Source organism: Mycteria americana, chromosome 5 (genome assembly GCF_035582795.1).
Source record: "Mycteria americana isolate JAX WOST 10 ecotype Jacksonville Zoo and Gardens chromosome 5, USCA_MyAme_1.0, whole genome shotgun sequence".
In the NCBI taxonomy this organism is placed as follows: Eukaryota; Metazoa; Chordata; class Aves; order Ciconiiformes; family Ciconiidae; genus Mycteria; species Mycteria americana.
This window is the reverse complement of record NC_134369.1, coordinates 47,921,925-47,936,211: the sequence shown is the minus strand read 5'-3', so window position 1 is coordinate 47,936,211 and position 14,287 is coordinate 47,921,925. Positions and strand designations below refer to the sequence as shown.

Here is a 14,287-nt window from a genome sequence, read left to right as displayed (position 1 = left end):
TCTAAATCCTAGCATAGCCCCATGTTCTCAGGGTACAGAAACTTATCCCCACAGAAATAACTAAATAGCCCACAGCATTTTTTACAATATGCAGACTTTTACAGGCTCCTGTTCTATTTTGTGTCTCAGTCTAAGGTAGAGGAGTAGAGTTTATTTCAGAACAGTAAAAGAAGATGACATCTTTGTTTAATCACAGACATCCCACTTAAAACCAAATAAGAGAGATGTTGACATCAGCTGAATCAAAAGCAAAACAAGGAGTGGAAATTACTTTCATTTGATGCCTTAACTGTGGTGAAGTGTATTGCCATATATTGATAAAAGGGACTAAGGAAAAGTGGTCTGACTGACCTGCAAGAGCCTGAAATTTCTAAGACATTCCATGGTGCTCCTCACACAAATCAAGAACTTTCCAAATGAGACAAGATGTCCACCCAAGAAGAATAACTGCAGTCATTCAGTTAGTACAGGAGAGGAAAGACCCTCAGACTACAATAAGTGAAGCAAGAGCTTGAGCTCTGCCTTCTGACACAGAGGTGAACAAGCTAGCTGATGGGACTTCTGAAGGTCTGGCTTTCATCAAGAATGGAATTTCCATTCCAGCATGGTACAAAAAGCTGGTTTGTATTTCAGCAACTCACCAAAAATTGTCAGAAAATTCTACCAAAAAAAGCCATTTTGAAGACAATTACCAATGGGTTCCCATCACATTCATATGTGAAAGCACACTTTAAAGCCTGCTACTGCATCATAGGTGCAGGCAACTCACTACACTGGTAAAACTCCTGCTAGTTAAAGAAACAAAATAACCGTATATGGAAAACATGCTTAACAGTGAGATCACTGTAAACAGCCTTTATTGCAGCACACTTTGAAGTATCATCTTAGCTGCCCCAGAGAGTTACATGTATGCCTTGCTGTTTCAAAATCAAAGTGGGTTAGCAGCTCCGTGTGGCTTCTAACACAGCACAGAGATCAATACCTGTACAAGAGCTCTGACTTCTGTTGCTTTTGGGTAGGAAAGACATTGCTGAGCAAATTCCCCACTGATTCCCCACAGCAACCTGTCTTTGCAACGTACACTTTAATTAGCTGTTGTATCTTTCTAAAGAGAAAGATAGGAAGAGTCTGGAGAGCAATGTGCTTCATGGCATTAGAGTTCATAGTCATCTGGATGGTAGAGCTCACTCATGAGGCGGTAGATGTAGGAAGGGGCATTACCCCCAATGTTAGAAATGAAGAGAGTAATGAGCTCTGGAGGGACGTAGTCAAACACTGGGCAGTGAACGTTGATCTTTGCCAGGATCTCCCCTGTAAAGTGAACAGCAGCAATATTAGACATAGCAACTCAAAGTACATTTAGCCTTCTGCACATCTTCTTGAGCCCCTGAAGAAACCGCCTATGCACATGCCGCCCTGAAGTCAGTAGCAGCCAGCTGGAACATCCTAAATACTTTCCAACTTCCTCACTGATGTCATTGAATTGCAGGTATACAGCAATCTTGGATGAATGGCAGCACTCTCTTTTGGTAATTTTTAACTGATAAAAACCCCAGATCCCCTCTGATGTAGATTTACTAATTGCCAAAAAACCTGCCAGTGTGTAATTAGAATACAAGAATCCTGATGCTGCCGAAGTTGTTATTTAAAGAAACGCTCAGAAGGCCAAAACCAAAAACCTGTGCCAAGCTGGATATCTTAATTTCAAAAGTCTTTGTCACATGGAAACGGGGCTTTGACTTTGCTATCTGAAAATGGGCTTGGGAGCTGATGCCTTTGTGGTGTGTGTGCTTTATGTTGCTTGTGTGGGAAACCCACTGCAGAAATACTGGGTTTCAACAAGTGGATCATGTAACAAAGTTTCAAGAAGTTAACATGAGTTGTAGGAAGGAAAGGAAGCTGCCCTCTGTTTTGCGCATCTGCTCCGTCCTGCAGGGAACTGCCACCTGCCTGGCACCATGATCACAATCCTATAGTAAAACACTGACTATTTGAGAGCAGAAGCAAAAGTGCAAAGACAGTGTTCAAAGGAAATCCTTTTTCTGTACTTTCTGTAATAGGAAGTTATGTATAAAACAGGATGGTTCCCAGCACTTTTTTCTACTTAAGACAACAGGAAAGGATTTTATGTCTTGGGTTACAGCACAGTCTTATGTTTACATTTTATGTGATCCATTAAAAAAAAATTTAAATTATAGCCTGAACCAGCTTGACCAGCCTGTATAAAGAAGAACCAGTACCTTCTGTGAATGGCAGCACTTCCTGAGGTGACACAAACTTGTGGAATGAATCTTCTTCATTAGGGAACTGAATGAGAAAGAGTACAGGAAGGTCAGGGAAAAAAGAGACTGCCTCATTCTCCTAGTGAAAACAGATCCTGGGTGCTGGAAGGAACTAAAGCAGAGGAAGACAACTTGCCAGGTGATACTACATCTGTTTACAATAATTACATAGTGCCTGTGTCTAGAACTTCTGTAACATCTACAGGTGAAAGGTTTTTCCTCAGAGCTTTTAGAGCCTTCCATGACCTGGCTGCCCTTCTGCAAAGCCTAGGGAACTGGAGCAGAGAAGTGACTTCCTCAGTCTGCAACTTCATCTGACGATGCTGAAAAAGTACTGAGTGTAAGAAACAGTTTAGAGCATCTCCATCTACCTCCTCTGTCAGTACAGAGGGTCTTTCAACACTAAAGATATAAACTGAAATCTGCTGTGGCTGAAGAAAAGTAAGTATGGTGATCCATAGGCTCCAATAGGCAGTGGTCTACATCCTTATACCCAATGCACTGCTTACTTAGCACAGGTGGCAGAGGAGGGTGCTTCAAGGAGATCCTGAGGTGTGCCAGATTTGGGCGAGGATCTCCTATCTGAAGTAACAGCGCTAGATGGGGGAGGTGGCTCATTTACCAAGCTCGCCTTGGGACAGACGGTGCTCTCCACTCTAAGCTTCCACAAGCATAAAATCACCCCCAACTCTACGTAGAGCAGGTGCAGTCCTGAAGAGCTGCTGTACTTACCTGCGGTGAAAGCTTGAACATGGGGGCACACACAATGAGCGGAGTGGAGTGGTGTTTAGCTGCCAGTGCCAGAGTGTGAGTCCCACTGACAGCAATCAGGGCGCCGTTGGCCAGGATTGTCTTTGTACCAATGATGACCTTAAAAGGCAAATCAGCATTAGATAGCATGTTCCACCACAAACTGGGGAAGGAACGCTTCCTGGCTTGGACCCTGCTGGATGAGCTGGAGGAGTTTATCAGAACAACCAGCCAGCCAAAGGCTGGAATTACAGGGCAGCTGGATGCCTGATCTGTTTCATCTGGCACTGGCTTTGCACACAGACGTTCCTCTCTAAAAGAGCATGACTACAGCATGGTGAGGCCAGCACAGAGAACTTCAGAGGACAAATGTGTGTTCTACTCCAGGGAACGCCGAGCTGTGTTCCCTGTTGTTCTACAAGCCTGCAAAGTAAGCTTTGTACAAGTAACTTGACTGCTGGCTGCAACAATTCCCTTGCTGTAAAATGGGAATAATGTAAAGCAGCTTAAAATATATAGATAAGAAGTGGTGTGGCTGGATTTTACTATGTTACAAGTACTTTTTTTTTTTTAGTTTGGGGTGCCAAGTCTTCATCTCTATAAAAGTACACAACAGGTCCGTTTGAAAAGACACACCTTGGTGATTCCCTTCACCACCCATCCTGTGTTCTGGGCAAGGCGAGTTTCTCCCCTTTGGAAATGCTGCTTTTTGTTCTATCTTCCTTAAGAACTGAGGTTAATCTTTGGAGGCTCTCCTGGCTTGGTTTCTTGTAACTGTTCCACCTGTTAGCCACTAAGGCAGAAAAACCTATCACAGTGCAGTTAGTCATCATACTGACTTGGGGTTCCACACTGAATCTCCACCCCAGCTGTAAATAGGGACTATTACAATTTTGAGTCTTCAGTGAAGAAATGCATCCATCACTGCTGGGACCTGCAGCTGGTTTGGGAGGCCTAAGCATCCAACCTGCCGTGAACTCCCTCCTCCAGTGGAGCCCTCCTTACCTTGTTGACTCGAGACATGACAGCAAAAATAGCTGCATCACTCATGACAGTAGTTTCAATGTTCTCTTTAGATAGTCGGACAGCCATTTCGTGACCCTAAAAGAGGGAGAATCCAATTGGTCCCTTGGGACATAGCTCCTGCAGAGCACTTGTAGAGATATTAGCATTCCATTCTTGTCTGAACTGCAAAATGACCAAGCGATGGAGCACAAATACAGCACTTCGACTGAAGGACACAGGGTAGGATAACGAGCTGTCTTCAATCTCTCAACTGCCGAGGAACTTCCGTAATGTTCAGCTTGCCTCCAGAGACAAGAGTTCAGTAAGAACGCGCAGGACAACACGGTGCCTGGAGAAGACAGCCAGCCCAGGCCTTACCTGGCAGAAGGGTGCACACTCCGCCACGATGACCTGGAACTTCCGCTTGCGGGCAGCTTCCTTCAGGAAAGCCTCAACGGTGCGCGAGTAGCCAATGGTCATGATCACCTCGTTGGAGTGGATGTGCTCCAGTGCCTGCATAGCAATGTTATCAGTGGTGCCCTCTGTAACAGAAGGAAGCCATGGGTGGAAAAGCAGCCAGGAAAAGCAACACTTGTGCTGCTAGGGCTGTCCTCCAAGATAATTTTTTACTACAGCGATGCTATGAGCACTGGTAGAACAGGAACAGCTTTTCTCCCTGTTATTTTTACCAGTGGAGAGGGACAAAGAAGCTGGCCCTTGAATGCCCCGTACTCCCTATCTACTCATAGAAATAGCTGTATTGAAAACTCCATCATGAGGGGAGTGAGTGGATTGTGTCAGCACTACTCCAGATGCCCACACAACAACTAGTGACAGAAATTCAATGGTTTTACAGTTCAATAGCACTAGAACCACGTGGAAAGGAGAGGCAGGGCAACCTGGGCCTCAGAAGGAGAGTCCAGTGCCTGATCTGTCACAAGATTGCAGAAAAAGAAAAACGTATCACAGTGCTTTGTGCACAAGGGTCAGGTTATATGTGCATAGGGATTAAGTCCAACCTTGGCATATTTTTGATGCTCTTCTTCAGAGGACTCAACTCAAGACTTCCCAGAAGACCAAGAGCACAGGCCAATAGCCCCCCGTGCTGTTCCCTCCACAATGTTCCACCCGTCTCCCTGTAAGTCAAAGAGGACTTAAACTAAGTCCTGGGAGCAGCAGGACTTCAGCTCCTTCATTCCTTCAGATCAAGCCTCCCAGATCCTTGCTGTTTTCTTTCCACCCAAGAGGAGGGGGAAGCATCAGTCCCGTCCCATAAGGAGCTCCACTCATGGGGCAGTTCAGACCCATCCGTACCTAGCTCTATTAGCAGCTCGTTAATAGCTTCAATAACGTTAGCTCTGAGGGGAGGATAAGGGGTGCTGAAATCCTCCCTCAGTCCTCCGGAAGTCAGGAGTTTGTGCAGGGATTCTTGCTGGTCGCTTTCCTCACTGCGCCCATGAAGCCTGCGGAGAGCAGCAGCCCTTCAGCCTCGGGAGAGAGCGCAGGGGCACGGCCAGGCTGAGTACCGTCCCCACAGCACAGCACACCTGGATGTGAACACAGAGGAAGGAAAACCACACGCAGGAGGCACGCCATGCCACACCAAAGGGTTTCCCTAGCTGTCTCTGGCAGAAAGACACCCGAAGCTCTGCCAGGAAGCGCCTTCCTAAGTCGTGTGCAAATGCTACAGCCCACAGATGAGGAGCAGGCTCAAGGCTCCAGTGGGATGGACCTTCCTGGGAATGCAAGGAGAGAACAGCCCGAGGTCAGGGCACAGACTGTTCTCACACACCCACAACACACATGCCAAGTGGAGTTTCACTAGAGGAAATGTCATCAGCTACACTGAAGGTTTCCTTTGATGTTAAACTCGCTGAGTCCCTCTGTAGCAGAGGTGGGAAAAGGGGGAGATGGAAACCAAAGGGGTCTCATAGACGCAGCAGAAGACACCGCGTGGGAGGGCTGTTCTGGGCTCCTGGGAGGGGAACAGGCAGCAGGAGAGGGGCGCTTCACCTGCCATACTCTTCCCGAATGACCTTCAGCACTCGCCGCACCATGTTGCCCACGGTCGTCTCAGACGGCTGGGCTGCCGTCATCCTCTGGCCCTCTGTCCGGATCAGATCCATGAGCTCCCCTGCAAGAGGGGAGGGCCTTGGTTATCGCTGCCCAGAGCGAGCCTGCGCCAGCAGCACACCAACGCACCCACCCCGCAGCAGCCCTGCGGCCGGGGGCTGGCTCCGGCACCCGTAACGCAACGCTGGGAACGAGTACAGAGGCGTGAGCAGAGAGCCACTCGCAGAGCGGCTGGTTCCGCGGGGCTGTCTGTAGTACCATCGCCCGGGCGCAGCGCAGACTCGAAGCCTGGGGCGCAGGGCCGTAAGCAGTGAGTTCAGCCAAAGAGGAAACACCCGCTGCTGGAACGGCCGGCGCTCGGGCTGCGGCCGCTGAGGAAAGCGCGCGGCTGAAGCCGGGGACACTCGGGCAACCCCTCACGCAACGGCAGCCCGTAAAGGGCCGAGGTGCGGCCGGACGAGCACTGGGAACCCAGAGCCACCGGCAGCCGCGACCGAGGCTCCCAGCTCCGCCGGGCCGCAGCCGCAGCGCCAGCGGCACCGCGCCGGGCCTGCCCCGGCCCTGCTGCTCCCCCCCCGCACCCGATGACCCAGCAGCAGCGCGGCCCGACGGCCTCGAGGGGCCCCCCGCCACCGCCCTCCCACGGCTCCCCCCGCCGCCCGGCGCTGCCGCCGCCTTGCTCCCGGCGCCACAGCCCGCCGCCGCCCGGCCCTCACCGGCGTGGCTCCATCGCCCGTGCGCGATGATCTTCCGCAGCAGCGACAGCGTCTGCCGCGCCGTGTCCTCGGAGCGCGGCCGCTCCCCGCCGCCCCGCAGCCGCGCCACGAAGGCCTCGATCTGCTCCGACAGCTCCGAGCCGCGCTCGGCAGCGCCCGGCATGGCGGCGGCAGCGCTCCGGACCGGCTGGGCGCCGCAGTTGCACGCACCGCTTCCACTTCCGCCGTCGCGCTTCCCCATTGGCGGAGACTGCCAAAGTGCTCCCACCCCCGGCGGCGGCGCAGCCAATGAGAAGTGCGGGCGGCGGGTGGGCTGCGGCTCGCGAGGGCGGGGCGGGGGAGGCCGCCGGGGACCTCTCTCGTAACCCGGAGACGGGCGGTGACCCCTGACCCCGCCGGACGCTGCCCGCCCCGCGGGGGCTTGTGGGAGGGCGGCGGGCCGGGCCCGGCCCGGGGGAAGGGGCAGGGCGAGGCCGGGCCTCGCTGCAGGCCTCGGTGCCGGGGGGCGAGGTCTGGCGGGGGTACGAAGGTGTTGGAGCCGGGCGGGCGGGCAGGAGGGAGGCGCGGGCAGCCTCCCTGGGGCGGTGCCCCCTGAGGTGGGCGCCGGGCCTGGCGTCACCCTCCCCGGCACAGCTCGGGAGGTGTGCGCTGGCCGGGTCCCTCGGGCCGGCACGGACGGAGCAGCAAGGTCACCTCCGCATGGGGAAGCGCCTGGCCCGCACGCCGCCGTTGACGCCTCTGTGGGGGGGAATGCAGCGGGCCGGCGTCAGGAAGGGCCCGTGCGAGGGAACGCAGCGTCTGTACTGCAGGGACGGAGGGAGGGAGCCGAGTCTGTTCCGAGCAGCAGGGAGAGCCCATATGCAGGGATTTACTTTGGACCGTGTGGTGTTCTAGACGCAAAGAGCCAAAGCAAATGGGGTGGGAAAGGCGCAGTTCCTGGCAGTCCAATTGTTCTTGCTGGCAGAGCCAGAACCGGCTCTGGATAAGGCAGGAATGTAGCTCCTTTGTGTCTAGTTCCTGGAGCTCTGTGTCCAGGGAGCAGGCAGGAGCCACGGTGTAATTCTCATTGCGGCACTGCTTTATTCCGTGGCTCTGCTCTGTGTCCTGTTGTTTCAGATTAGGAAACCAAAGCAAACTGGTTTATGCTGGAAGCTTTCAGCGGGTGCTTCCTGCAGGGACCTGTAGGGCCTTGGATGCTCATCGCATCTTTTTTGTGCTTCTCTGATTTTCTTAGGACTCACCCTACAGCCAGCTGCCAACCAGGGACTGTTGGGCCCCCAGCAAGATACCAACAGTTTGTGCGCTGGGTCTTGAGGAAGTATTGCAGGTGATTTCTCACTCAAAGCCTGGGCTCGGCTGAGAGTCCTTCCACCTCTCTCTCTTCCTGCCGCTTCCCCAAGTGTGCCTGGAAGCCAGCGCACCTGCCAGCCTGGGGAAGGAAGCTCACCGCATCCCTCGAATGCCTGGTGAAAGGCCACGCATCTGGGTTTGCCTGGATGTGCTTGGAGGGTGCTGCTGCCCTGGCTGGAAGTCAGAGTTTCCCTCCTCGATGAGCTTGTCTCATCCTTTGTCCCTGGAGAGAGTCAGTAGAGGGTAACAGGGTTTGTCCTGCTGTTGGCTCAGCTGTGCTGGGCCCCACTGTGCTTACCAGGCACGTCCTTGTTTCCTGCTGCCTTGTCTCCCTCTTCTTCCCAGCTTTAGATGTCTGTTTTCTTCCATCTTGCATAAATTGGAGGCTCCCTGGAGTAGGGCCTCCCTGGCTGCGCATTTGCACAGGGTAAGGCAGTTCCCCCTTTTGCCCCTCTGTGCAGCTACGTTGCAGGCCAGGCAGGGGAGGGCTGCCCGTGCCCATCGGCTGCCTGCCTCTGCTGCTGGCCATCCCCTTGCGTTGCTGTGTGCCGGCTGCCATGGCACGCAGAGACAGCTCCCACGCGTGCACCCTGGGACCGGGGCATGCAGTGAATTGGCCAAAAAAAAAAAATCCTTTGTTTGTTTACTTATCTCGCTAGTAAACAGAGCAGCTCTTGGAGATTAGTCAGGAGGGAGAAGAGGAAGGGAAACCGGACTCTGAGGTTATGACCTCCTTGTGGATGCTGGGCTGTTTACATTCCCTGCTCCAGTCCCAGTAACTATTGCAGGGCAGTTTCTTCTCAGCACCTTGCCAGGCTGCAGAGGTTTTCCCGGCTCGTGCTGTTCCTGCCCCGTTGCCTGCAGCACTTCCCGCCAGGCACTGCTGCCACAGCTGGCCAAAGACGGCCGGCAGTCCGGTGTCCCTTGAGGGGCAGAGTCCTGCGCTTGGTCTGCTGCCTTGTATTTCATGAATGAAAGCCTCTGAATGGGGATTTCGGGAGCTGTTAGCCCTGTGTAGCAAAGCTGAGCCAGAACCTGCGGCTCTCTGGAGACCTGAAAGGCAAACCCTGAGCTCTGGCTGCTCAGAAGGACCATGGCTACGAGACATCTGGTTGTCATTAGCCAGCAGCTGCTGCCAGGACCCAGTGAGTTAGGCAAGGAGTGCCCAGGAGGACCGAAAAGGGGGGAGTGGGGAAGAGCAGTAGCAATGACAGCAGCGCAGGGAGCGTGGGGCATGTGGGGAAGGCAGCTGGAAAGACACATCTTGGTGTACTTGGCTAAAATCTCGCTGCCTTGCAGGCTGTGCTGGCCGAGGCAATGTAGTGGGAGGTGCACGTGTGCATCCCTGGGCAGCTGGAAGGAGACTCACCTGGTGTTCCACAACTGCTGGGTGTTACGGAGCGGGACCCCCCTCTCCTGCCACGGCCACAGACAGCTGCCTCCTGCACAGCACACCCTCCTTCCCTTCCCAGGTGTATCCAGGTCCCCTGGGGCAGAGTTGGCCGCTGCAGCTTCTCATCTGGTGCATGAGCAAGCGAGGAGGCTGACATGACCGCAGACAGTGCTGGTGCTGCGGGCAAAAGAGCTGAGCGGGGGATGAGCTGGCTGGCCGAGCAAGGCAGCACGTTTTCTGGGCCTGCAGAGGAGCTGAAATCTGGCTCGTCTCAGAGAGCTGCCAGCCTGCCCAGGATGGCATCCTGCTCTGTACCGTCAGGGATGGCTGCTGGAGACGCTGCTTCCCCTGCATCCCCGGGGGCTGAATGTCATCCCCCAAGTGCTCGTGCGAGGGAGGAGAAGGCAGAACGGAGGCTGGGTAGAGCCTGGGAGCGCTGGAACATGGTGTGCTGGGAGGCTGTTTGGATTAGAAACTCTCGGCGGGTAAGTGGGCTGGATGAAATGCCAGGGAGGGGAATCAGAGTTTGCTGAACTGTAGTAATTGGACTCATCTGCAACACCCGGGTAAGCAAAGTGAGCTGCTCGCGCTCAGCGCAGGCGAAAGGAAGGAGCCAGCAGGCGAGAGCCAGCAGAGCCACAGCCCAGCAGGAACAACAGGGCAGGCTGTCAGCACAGCACAGACTGTGAAGACTGAATAGGTGACGCGGGAAGAAGCAGCATAGGGTCATCGCTGTTGCCTAAGCCACCCACTGAGCACAAGTGAGCAGCTAAGGATGGTGTGGCACGTGGGAGTGGGGGGAACATGAAGCACGGTCTAAGGAGAAGAATGCACCAAAGGTGTCTTTGTTGTGGCATGATTGCTCATTGGAAGGTCCATGCTCAAAGGCCTGAGATAAAAACGGGGGACGACTCAAGCCCGAAGCTCTTACAGCCAGAGATGTGTAGGCAGGGCTGTAAGGAGGCAGGAGCGAATCTGCTGAAGGGCTGAGGGAGCCCAAACTGATGTTTTCTTTGTCCTACAAGGGAGAAAGTAGGTCACTTAGTAAGTGAAGGGGATGGAAGTGATGGGCTAAACTGAGTGCTGAATGCATGTTTAAAACTCGAGCTTCCAGGGAAAGAAGACAAAAAGACCCAAACAAACAGCCGGTGATCAAAAGCAGGTACGTGAATAGCTGGAAAGCTCAGCTCTGTGGGTCTGGAGGCGCACGCACGCGTTGCCTGAGTCATCGGCAGTTTTAGCATGCTTGAAATTCACAGCTGACTCTGCAGGTACCAGGGCACGTGTTCTGCTGGTCTTCGCTGATGACTCTGGTAACAACTGTCCCCTAAACTGGTTATCCACAGGAAAGTGTGGCTGCCGAAACCGCCTGGGTGGCCAAGGAGAAACAGGCAGGGCTTGCTATGGGGAGTAACAGGACGGATTCAGCACCTCAGGTTAGCAAAGGATTCGATGCAGCTCCTCGCTTGGCAGCCTGCGTGTACGTGCGTCTGTCTCTGCCTAGAAAATGGCTGCTGGCTCATCCTGACGTCAGCGCAGCACCCACGGGCAGGCCGAGCCCATAGCCAGACCCTGGCAGTACCGATGCAGTCCGCGATCCCTACGGGAAACGAGTAGGCGGTTCTGAATCTGGCCCAGGGACTGTCTCTCCTGCCAGCAAGTTTGCCATTCACCCCCTTCCTTTTTGGAGCCTTAAAAATAGAGACCGAGGCCGGGAAGCGGGAGGGTTTTTCTAGGGCTTGTTGTGGAAGCAGCCCAGGCTGGGCTGCCCCTCGCCCTTCCCGGCCTCTGGGAAAGGCATGGGAAGCTGGCGTCCAAACGCCTCCCCTGGATGTGGAGCCTCACTCGTCGGCTCGTTCATTTGTGGCGGCTTCCCAGGTCTCCTCTTGGGATGCAGGCAGCTGGAGGCAGTCAGTTCAAAGGCCAGGCTGGTCAGGAAGAGGTGAGGGAAGTGCGGGAAGTTGCTGCATGTCATGTAGGAAAACAAGCCCCAGCGAGGGACAAGGGAATGTGGTGCAAGGCTGGGCAGGAGGTGCCGGCCCCAGCATCGCTAACGGTGTGCCGGGCCTCCGTACCCGGAAAAGGTGTTGGCTTTGCTCGGTGTCACCAAAGGCACAAGTGGCTCAGGAATCTCGGTGGCACCGCGCAGGTGTCGGCCGCAGCCCTGTCCCCGCTCGGAGGGCGTGCGGCTGGCTGGCTGGGCTGGGGAGGAGGTGATGCCGGGGGCCCGTCCCTCCAGGCTGGCTTCGGAGAAGCTCCCGAGCAAACTTGGTGCGGCTGCAGGAAGCCAGGCCCTTGGGGTGAGACAAAGCACGGCCTGGCTGCTTTGTGGTCACCGAGGGGTCCGTGACACCAGCAGTCTGGGCTGCTTCCTGGTCACCGGCCAGCTCCCCGCAGTTCCTCCGCTCACGCGCTTCCAGCGCTGCAGCTGGCCCCGGGCTCGCTTTGCTCATTGTCTGCTGCGGGTGATGGCAGCTATTCAGTGGCTGCCAGGTTTCAGGGAAAGGGAGAGATGAGCCACTCCTCCGCCCACGTTCTGGGAAAGCCTCCGGGATGAAGCCCTGCCGATGCACACGTTCACTCCTCGACGGGGAGAGCGTGCTGTGGAGCCTGCATCCCCCCTCTGCCCGCACCCCACGTCCCCCCCCTTATCAGCAGGCGTGATGCCGGGGAGCAGAGCTTGGAAGCAGCCCAGGCTGCTGCCCCGTCCTGCACAATAGCGGAGCCTGCTGCTCCCCGTCTCCTTGCCTGTTTGCTTCCAGAGCCAGGCAGAGTCTCGCCGTCACTATTATTTTGCTTTGTGTCAATATTATGACAGCTAAAAGCAGGAGAACTGCATCCACATGATAAGCGGCCAGAAGCTCTGGGCTGGGCGTGGATCGGGTTTGAGTTTGGCAGGGGAGAAAAGTGCCTGGCAGCCCCTGCCCACCAGCTGGCTGGGCTGGGAGAGCTGGGAGGCGAGGGACAGCGGCAGAGCAGCGGGCGATTCGTGCCTGTGTGCTTCTCGCTGTTCGGTGCTCCCTGCCCTTTTCCCAGGGGAGACGAAACACGATAGATGTGCAGGATATGCTTGGTTCTCTGGTGGAAAAGTAACCTCTGTCTCTTTCCTGGGGAGAGGGGCTTGCTCCGCTCCCACTGGGAGAGTCCTGTCCCTCCTGGGGCTGCCATACCCCGTCCCTCCTGCCCCGTGTGGGCCCGGGGTGTTCCATCCCTGCCGGTGGTGGAGGGTCACGCACACGCTGCTGCACCAGTCCTGGCCGCAGCCCGTTTGGGCTTTCCCAAGTGCAGTGCTCTGCAGCTGCCAAAGGGAAATCCCTGCAGGGTTTCTGGGGTCTGGGGGCTCTGCTCCCACCCAGGGCTTCAGGAGAGGAGCTCAGGCAGAGCGGGGCGAGCTGTGCCGGGGGTGCTGCGTCTCTGCTTCCCGCTCCGGACTCTTGGCTCCTCATGTGCAAGGGGCAGTTGTTTTGGCGCAGTAACTGCACGCCCTGCGGAAGCTGCTGACAGAATGCTTACCTGTAGGCACCCACGTATGCTTGGGGCTGTGGTTTGGCTCTCCAGTGCCTTGCCCTGCTCCAGGGCTGTGCTCTCCTGCAAACAGCCATGGCCCGGTCAGTCCCTGCTGTGCGGGGCTGCCCGGCCGGCCGGCCACCGAGTGCTGCGCCTGGTGGTGTGTGCTCTCCGTCACCTCCCCACCGCGCACAGCTGACTGATGGCTCTGCTGGGAGACGGCTGGTCATCATTAACCCTCCCGTCTGCTGCCGGCATTGCTTTCCCGCCTGCCCGCAGCTTTGCCCTGGTGAGAAGGCGACTCTGTCCCCTGCCCCGGACTCAGTCTTGGCACTAAACTAGGCCTGCGCTGAAAGACGAAGCGTTAAGCTGAGCGGCACTGGGTCTGCCAGCCGCTGACCCGCTCCTGAAATACTGGCTGGCTGAGGGCCACGGCTTCCCAGGGCTTGGGTCTGGCGGTCTCAGGGACCTCCTCCTCGGTGGCATCATCCCAGCCCCGTGGTGAATTTAAGCCATGCCTGGGAGCAGCAGCCAGGCTTGCCGCGGGTTCCCCTCGCCCGGTCTCCTGCCTTGAGCGCTCTCGGGCAGCCCTGGTGCCTGTCCCGTGCCCCTCCGAAACCCGCGTCTGACCTGGGCCGGCCCCGGTGCCTGCAACCCAGGGGGGCCAGACCCTGCTTTCCCCAGGCACGGGGCCGGGCCATCAGGTGCCTGTGGTGTCGGTCGCGGTTCCCCAGGGAAGCCGAACTCCCCTCCCGAGGAACCAAAACAAACAGCAGAGTTCCTGCCACGTGCGGCCGGGGCTGACTAAGGCCGGACGCTTCCGCCTGCTGCGGGCAGCAGTGGCCGGGGCTGCGAGCCACCACCATCGGGGTGCGCGGCACGGCCCATTTCCCCCTATTGTCAGCCTCCCCCTCGGCAAACACATCCCCCTGTGCACCTGGGCTGGGAGGAGGCACTGACACCACAGCAACCAGCCGCCAGCAGCGAGGGATGTGCCGCCGCCGGTGTCTCTCGGAGTCGGAGCCGCCGTGGCACGGCTCTGGGGAGTCCTTCAGGGCTCGGGTGCCCAGGCAGGTTGTTTGCAGGTTGTTTCCTTGAGGAGCAATGCTGACCATCCGGGGTCACTGGTGCAGCCCTGCTTGCCTGCAAGGACACTGGAGAGCCCCGTGTTTCCCGGAAGAAATCAGCAGCAATCTCCTGGCAGAGAGGCC

The 14,287-nt window shown here is 56.1% G+C and overlaps 1 protein-coding gene across 1 annotated transcript; it reads right to left on the bottom strand.

The window, feature by feature from the left end:
• Positions 1-828: 828 nt before the first annotated feature.
• Positions 829-7,053, bottom strand: EIF2B2 (eukaryotic translation initiation factor 2B subunit beta). The gene is made up of 8 exons (XM_075503264.1): positions 6,827-7,053; positions 6,051-6,171; positions 5,352-5,500; positions 4,416-4,579; positions 4,038-4,133; positions 3,015-3,152; positions 2,241-2,307; positions 829-1,311 (listed from the first exon to the last, which is right to left on the bottom strand). The coding sequence occupies exons 1-8, from the start codon at positions 6,987-6,989 to the stop codon at positions 1,154-1,156; spliced, it is 1,056 nt and encodes a 351-aa protein (XP_075359379.1). The 5' UTR covers positions 6,990-7,053; the 3' UTR covers positions 829-1,153.
• Positions 7,054-14,287: the final 7,234 nt, after the last annotated feature.